The following is an 8,287-nucleotide window of genomic DNA, read 5'->3' on the forward strand; positions in this document are numbered from 1 at the left end:
AGTCTCGCTCAAGCGAGAGAGATTCTCACGCAGGCGAGAGCTCGACAATAGGAACAGTGGCCTTCAGCGCAGTCTCGCTTAGGCGAGACCCCCTTCGCCTGAGCGAGGCATTCTCTCGCTCAAAATAAAGTGTGGTCGCCTGAGTGACAACTCGCGTGAAAGGGGTTTGGGCGAGCCTCTACTGATCTCGCCTAGGCGAGACAAGCTCGCTAGGGCGAGATTACCAGTTCTCGACTGTTCGCACCTGCATCAGCCATATACATATACCAAACAAAATCTAGGCATCCCATGCATCCGCAACAGCACAAAATCTCATCAAGAATCGTGAATTCAAAGATAGAATAAACCGCTACCACATCAGACAAAAATGTTCTAGCTTCCCTTACTTGGAAATGGCTAGAACAGGACCTCGACTCTAAACAGTGGGGCACGGAAGCTCAAGGAACAACTTAAGGAGCTGGAAAAAATTAAAGGAACAATAGGGACATAAGTTACTCAGAGTAACCGTAGCAGAAAATGCAATCACGGGATGAGGAAACAACTTAAGTGGAAAAGAAATGAACTGGTTCGAACAGGACCTCAACTCTAACCAGTGGGGCACGCCAGCTCAAGGAACAACTTAAGGAGCTGGAAAAAATTAAAGGAACAGTAGGGACATAAGTTACTCAGAGTAACCGTAGCAGAAAATGCAAGCACGTGATGAGGAAACAACTTACGTGGAAAAGAAATGAACTGGTTCGAACTTACTTGACCAAGGTGGTACCAAACCCTAGTAGAGAGAGACGACTGCAGCTCTAAGGGAAAGGGGTCGTTTCTGAAAGTGAGTAGAATGAATGTGTTATGACAGACTTAGGGTTTGGTTTTTCCTTTGGACCAGCTCTAAGATCCATTAGATTGGAGCAATCCTTAAAATAAAGGGTTAAAATATAAGTGGACCTTACGTCAACGATATATTTATTTGTATTAGGATCAAATTTATCCATTCAGTTTTATGGACAATTAATTATCTATTGATTATTTTTCCAAATTCATCGGCTTGTATTAATATATCGTGCATCAAAATTAATCTAATCAATTTTTATAATTAAATTTTTATTAATTTTTAATTTTAAAATCAAATATATTTTTAAATTTGGTTTAAAATGTTTCATATAATTAGATCTTTCTTTGATTTAACTTTCTAAAACTTCAGAACTACATTTTTAAAATCGTTTTAAGAAATCCAAAATTTTTATATTAAATATAATTTTGAAATTGTTTTTTTCTTACTTTTTTAAATTATTATTTTCCTAGTTGGATTAGATATCCATTAATGAAAAAAATATTAATAGATAGATTGATTTTCTTAGTTACATTTTGAACAAACCAAAATGAATTAATTTTTATTATCCGGTCTATTATAATTAAAAATAAGAAAATGCTAACAGTAGTTTAAGGATAGTAGTTAAGAAATAATAAATACATATTGATTTTTATCATCTTTACATTATTGGCTGAAATAATTAATTTTATTAATTAAAATAATATAAATACGTATAACTAATTTTATAATAACAAAAATATCTTTTAAAATTTTTAAACAATAAAAATAAGCATTTTGAAAAATCAATTAAATCTTAAATCGATACTCTAACTTTTATTTTATTTTTTATAAATTTTTTAGATGTTTAATACTATTTTTTGTTAGTTTTTCTTTTAATTTAAATTTTTTATGTTTAATTATATTTTAATTTTTAATAATATTAAAATATAGTTATTTTATTATTTTTTAACTATTATTTATAAACATAAAATAAAATATTATAATAATTGTACAATATTTAATGGTATTGTTGTCTTTCAAATAAAATAAAACTATATTAATTATGATTAAATCAAATTTAATTTAATATTACAATTAATTATGAATTTTTAGATTTTAATATGTAGTAGTTATGCTTAACCGTTGCTACTGGTTAGCAAAACCTTTAGAAATAAAATGTATTTTATTCATTGAGTTTATCATCTTTACTCAATATTTATTACAACTCATTGAGTTATTTATAGTGAGAGGTCTAATTGATTAAAGGAAATTCATGACAAGAAAAAAAGAAGAATAGTTACAGCCCATATTAAAAAGAAGAAAAACCGCCATCAGTTTTCTTTTTAAAAAAAAGAAATACAGTCGGTCTTTTCAGCCTAATAACAGTTATTGGTGTCTTCCTCTCATTTTCAAGGCCATTTCTTCTTGCAATTACTTTTTCTCTTCATGCACCCCCTAACTTTTATTATTCCTCTTTCACCTTCACTCAAATTAAAAACTAGGCTTTTTTGTATATTGGGGTTCCCTTTTACTGGAATTTGTAAAAAAGGGTCCCTTAATTTTTTTTTTTGCGAAAGTGGGTTATGTCGTTAGGAGGGAGGACGATTTTGAGACTGAAGTCGTCCTCCATGGTAACGGTTTATTTATTTATTTATTTTTTAAAAACAAAGTCGTTAGGTAGGGTAATGGTTTTCGTTTGGCGCGTTGTGAAGTCGTCTTTAGAGATGACAACTTCATTTTGAATTTTTTTTTCACAATAAATATAATAAATAAAAATAAAAATAAAAATAAACATTAATATATTTTTAAATTGATTAAAAATTAAAATACAATAATTTAGTTACTAGAAAATAATAAAACTGCAGACCCCCAACTATAATTCCTGACTACATTTAAGTCAGCTAGCCTAAGTAGATACATGACATGTACTCTAGTTGCAGACGTGTCTGGCATTAAAATGCTTCCAATCAATGTGAGAATGTACGCTCTCGCATATTGAGCAATAACCTCATTGTTTGCATTCGGTGGAAGCTGTTGGAAAGTAGAGTTTAACCAAGAAACTCTAATTAAGTTCCCTCTTATCACCATCGGTGGTGGGATGACACCTAGGTGTTTACGGGCTGCTTATAGCAAGCAAAGTTTGAATTGGGAAATTAGAAAGATTGACAGATCACACACCTGTTTGTCAATCATGCAATCTGCAGATCATGTCAACCTTGATTCCAACCAAATTGCTTCTATTGTGATGAACTCTATAAAGGAAAATCCTTCTATACCTATCAAAAGTTTGGTAGCTGAAATTAAAAATCGTTTGGGATATTCAGTTTCATATGACAAAGCCTGGAATGGTAAGCAAAAAGCGCTTGCTAAGGAGTTCGGAGATTGGGAAGAGTCTTACAATGAACTTCCCAGGTGGTATGAAGCTGTACAACAAAGCAATCCCGGCACAATAATTCAATGCACTGGATCTCCTGTACAAGTAAGTGGCCAACCTGACCCTTCTTGCTATATTATGGAACGCGTATTTTGGTCTTTTGGACCATGCATCCAAGGGTTTAACTATTGCAAGCCAGTTGTCCAAGTAGATGGGACATTTTTGACAGAAAGATATCAAGGGACATTGCTAACAACACTAGCTCAAGATGGGTCACGTAACATATTCCCTTTAGCCTTCGCAATAGTGGAAGGAGAAACAAAGGAGGTCTTAATATGTTTTTTTTCAACTCTTAAGGGAGCATGTTACACCACAATCAAACCTCTGCTTGATAACAGATAGGGGGAAAGGCATATTGGCAACCCTACAATCTGAAGAAGTACAATGGGAAGCAGATAGACTGCAATCAGTATACTACATACGTCATATTGCTTCAAATTTCAACAAAAAGTTCAAGAATCACGAATTGAAGAACCGGTTAAAGAATATAGGTCATAATTTTTTTCTTTCATTCACCACATTCAATAATTAAACTAACTAATATAATTGTATTTTTATAGCTTACAAGGTGAAACAACCCATATTGGATGCTAAATTGGCAGCTTTGAGATCCTATTCACCAGAAGTGGCATCTTGGATTGACAGGATACCACTACAAAAATGGACTCAGGCCTACAATGGAGGTAGTAGATTTGGGCACATGACAACAAACCTGGCATAATGTATGAATTCTATTTTAAAAAGAGCTTGTTCATTACCAATTTGTGCTCTAATTAAGGCAACATTTGAAAGGACCGCAACATGGTTTGTTGAGAGTGGGGTTAAGGCAGACTCCATGTTACGAGCATGCCACCAATATACAGAGGAAATTAATGCTATCATTAGAAAAAATCAACAACAAGCGGGAATGTGTCAAGTTCGTCGATACTCAAGAGAAAATAATGAATTTCAAGTTCAAGAGATGTTTTCTCCACATGATCACCGCCTACCAATGTCTTTTACAGTTAGATTAAATGATTGGTGGTGTGATTGTGGTCATTTTCAAGCTCTTCGACTGCCTTGTCATCACGTAATAGTTGTTTGCTCTTTCTCGCATATAGACCTAACCTCATACATCCATCCAGTTTATAGCCTCTACAACATCAATAAAACATATGAAATACATTTTCATCCGGTTAGGAATAAAGAATATTGGTCACCATACACTGGACCAAATTTCATTCCAGACCCAAACATGCGCCGTAGGGTAAGGGGAAGACCACCAACTAATAGAATCCATAATGAGATGGATGAACCAAATCCAAATAGACGAAGCAAATGTTCATATTGTAGAAATGAAGGACATCATAGGGGCAACTGTCCCTATCGTCAGTAATTTTATTATGTAATTTTTATTGTGTTATTTTTGTTATGTAATTTTTATTCTGTTATTTTTATTATGTAATTTTTATTTTGTTACTTTTATTATGTAATTTTTATTCTGTTATTTTTATTACGTATCATTTAGGTTGCGCATTTAAATTATGTTATTTGTGTATTTTTTAAAATTACTTTATTTTACCAATAACAAAATTAATTCCCAATAAATTAAATGTAATAACTACTCTTAAGAAAATTGTGTAAAATAAGGTTAAAAAAAAACTGAAAATTTTTAAAAAATAAAATAAAATGCAACGTTAAAAAAAAAAACCCTGAAACCGGTCTTCTGCCTGACGACTTCAGTGCAGAAACCGGTCTCCCGCATAGCGACTTCGATTTAAAAAAAAAAAAGGAAACCGGCCTTTGGGAAGACAACTTCTTCTTGAATGTCGTCCTCCTCTCTGACGACATGACCCAGATTTACAAAAAAATTTTCAAAGGACCCATATTTACAAATTATTGGTCAAAATGACCCAGATTTACAAAAAAGCCTAAAAACTCCAATTACTTTCTCTTCAAAGCCGCCACATTGCTCCGTGTCCACAACTCTCCTTTCACAAAACACACAACACATATATGTTTATCGAAATATACAATCCAAAATATATTACCAGATCCGAAATTACACGAGTTTCGAATCGGACAATATGAAATATAATTTCAGATTCGGTAACGTATTTTGAATTGACCAATCCCATAATCATTCTTGAGTTTCAGTTTGAACATTCAGAATACGTTCCAATCTAAAAATATTTTCTAATCCGGAACATGAATACATAATGTTGGAATATTGGAATAAGAAACAACTCTTTCCATACACCCTCACCTATGTTTCTCTTGCTTCCCTCAACCACCTCGTTGTCTTCGCGGCTTGTTTGATGTCAGCCGGTCTTTGTCCAACTTTTCGTTTGTCTCGGAGATTGGGGAGAATATATAAAGAATTTCCATGGAGCAATTACAGTCCAACAATGTCGAACCTGGTAGAAGGGCGTAAGGTGAAGTGCCAATGTGTTCCTCATCTACGATCTCTCTATGGCGGAACCTCCACCTCCAATGGGTTCTTCTAGGGTCTCACTCCTAGCTTACAAAGCCTCATTGTGGAAAAAACCTTCATGATGTGTTTGGACGAGGCAATTCAAGAGGGTAATTTATTTATTTGGACAATTTGAAATTCTTTGTACTGAAATACTTTGTTTGGATAGAGAAATTAAAAAGCATTTAAAATGCATGCATTTTTTCAAAGTATTTCAATTAGCTAAATTAGAAGGAATTCAAATACCCTAACCATTGTGTTTGGATGGAGCATTTCAACAATGTTTAGAAATTGAAATGCTTTGCATTAAAATTGCTTGCAATTAAATTCCATTCATTTTTTAAATTATTTGTTTGGATAAGGAAATTAAAATACCTTACATTTCAATTTCTTGTTTGGAAAAAAAATTTGAATTTATTGTGAGATAAAATTTAATTTTAACAATATTTATTTTAGGCATAATTATGTTTTGAGTTCATGATAAATTTGGAAACCCGACGACATGAACGGGTCCGACAACTCGGACGGGCCTTCCAAACCGTCCTGCCCGTTTGGGTTGTCGGGCTTGACGGTTTGGAAGGGCTGTTGGGGTTGTCTAGGTCGTTGGACCCGTCCAGGTTGTCAAGCCCGTTCGGGTCGTCGGGCTCGAAGTTTTGGAAGGGCTCGTTCGGGTCATCAGGCAGTCCGTGTCATAGGGCCCGTCCGGGTCGTCAGGCTAATCCGAATCGTCAGGCCCCTCTGAATCGTCAGGCCCGTTCAGGTCGTCGGACCCGTTTGGATTTTCGGGCCCGTTAGATCATTGGTCTTGTCCAGATAGTCTGCCTCGTCTGAGTTGTTGGGCCCGTTCTGGTCGTAAGGCCCATCTGGGTTGTCGGGCCCGTTCGGGTCGACGAACGAGCCTGTCTGGATCATCGAGCCCATTCAAGTTGTCGGACCCATCTGGGTCATCAGGCCCGTTTAGGTCGTCGGGCCCATCTGGATCGTCGAGCCCATTCGGGTCGTTGGCCCCGTTTGTGTCATCGGTCCTACTAAAGAGTCTTGAATGTGAGGTTGAGTGAGAAGAATTTCAAATTCCACCTATTTTGAGGGTATTTGAATTTCTACTAATTTAGCTAATTGAAATCCCTCAAAAAAATGCTTGCATTTGAAATGTTTTTTAATTTCTGTATCCAAACAAAGCATTTCATTACAAAGCAATCTAAATTCTTCAAAAAAATGAATTACTTCATTAAAATACTCTATCCAAACACACTCTAATATTATGTTTGGATGGAGCATTTCAACAATGCTTAGAAATTGAAATGCTTTGTATTTGAATTGTTTGTAATTAAATTCTATTCATTTTTTAAATAACTTGTTTGGATAAGGACATTAAAATACCTGACATTTCAATTTCTTGTTTGGAAAAAACAAATTGAATTTATTGTGAGATAAAATTTAATTTTAACAATACTTATTTTACGCTTAATTATGTTTTGAATTCATGATAAATTTGGAAACATGCTCGACAACCCATATGAGTCGGGCAGACCCAACTACGCAACCAGATTGGTTAGACTCGACGACCCACCCGAGCTGGACCGATTGGGAAGTCCAGACAGGCTGGGTGGCCGATGATCTAGAGGCCTAATGGCCCATACTGCACGATTGTACCGTCAAGTTCGTTAATATGGCCCGGTCCAACCCGTCTAGGTCATTGGCCCAATGCTCCAGACGGGTCCGACGACCCGAACGGGCCCGACGATCAAGATGGGTCCGACGACCTGGACGGGCCCGACGAACTAGATGAGCCCGACAATCCAGATGGGGCGGAATACCCGGACATGTTCGACGACTGGACGGGCCCGTAAACCCAGACGGGCCCGAAGACCTGGACGGGTCCGATGACTAGGATGGGCCCGAGGACTCGGACAAGCCCGACAACTCGGATGGGCCCAACGATTTGGACACATTCAACGACTTGAATAGGCCCGACAACTCGTACGGGCCCATTCAAACCGTAAGGTCCGTCCGGGTCGTCGGGACCGTCCGGATAGTCTGGCCCATATGAGTCGTCGGGCCCGTTTGGGTCGTCGGACCCGTCCGGGTCGTTGGGCCCGTCTGGGTCATCGGGCCCGTCTGGGTTGTCAGGCTCTTTCGGGTTGTCGGGTCAGTATTCGTTGTCCCGCACTTCCGGGTTGTCGGGCCTGTTCGCGTTGTCCCGCACTTCCCGGTCATCGGGCACGTTCGAGTCGTCGGGCTCGTCCAGGTTGTCGGGCCCAATGATTTGGAAGGGTTAGTTTGGGTCGTCATGCTTGTTTGGGTCGTCGGGTTTGTCCAGGTCATTGGGCTCGTCCTGGTTGTATGGCCTGTCTAGGTCAGGCCCATCCGGGTCATCGGGTCTGTTTGGATCGTCGGGCCCATTTGGTTCGTCAGACCTGTCTGGGTCATCGAGCCTGTTTGGGTCGTCGGACCCGTCCGGTTCGTCTGGCCCGTCTGGGTCGTCGGGCCCATTCGGGTTGTCAGGCCGTTTGGTTTGTCGGGCTTGTTCGGGTCTTCGGGCCCGTCCGGGTCATCGGGCCTGTCCGGTTCGTCAGGCCCGTCCGGGTCGTCGGGTATG

At 37.9% G+C, this 8,287-nt stretch overlaps 1 protein-coding gene across 1 annotated transcript; it reads left to right on the forward strand.

The window, feature by feature from the left end:
- Positions 1-2,993: 2,993 nt before the first annotated feature.
- LOC114174530 lies at positions 2,994-7,538 on the forward strand. The gene is made up of 4 exons (XM_028059366.1): positions 2,994-3,526; positions 3,558-3,727; positions 3,797-3,919; positions 7,381-7,538. The coding sequence occupies exons 1-4, from the start codon at positions 2,994-2,996 to the stop codon at positions 7,536-7,538; spliced, it is 984 nt and encodes a 327-aa protein (XP_027915167.1).
- The last annotated feature ends 749 nt before the right edge of the window (positions 7,539-8,287 follow it).

The sequence above is a fragment of the Vigna unguiculata genome, chromosome 2 (assembly GCF_004118075.2).
Source record: "Vigna unguiculata cultivar IT97K-499-35 chromosome 2, ASM411807v1, whole genome shotgun sequence".
In the NCBI taxonomy this organism is placed as follows: domain Eukaryota; kingdom Viridiplantae; phylum Streptophyta; class Magnoliopsida; order Fabales; family Fabaceae; genus Vigna; species Vigna unguiculata.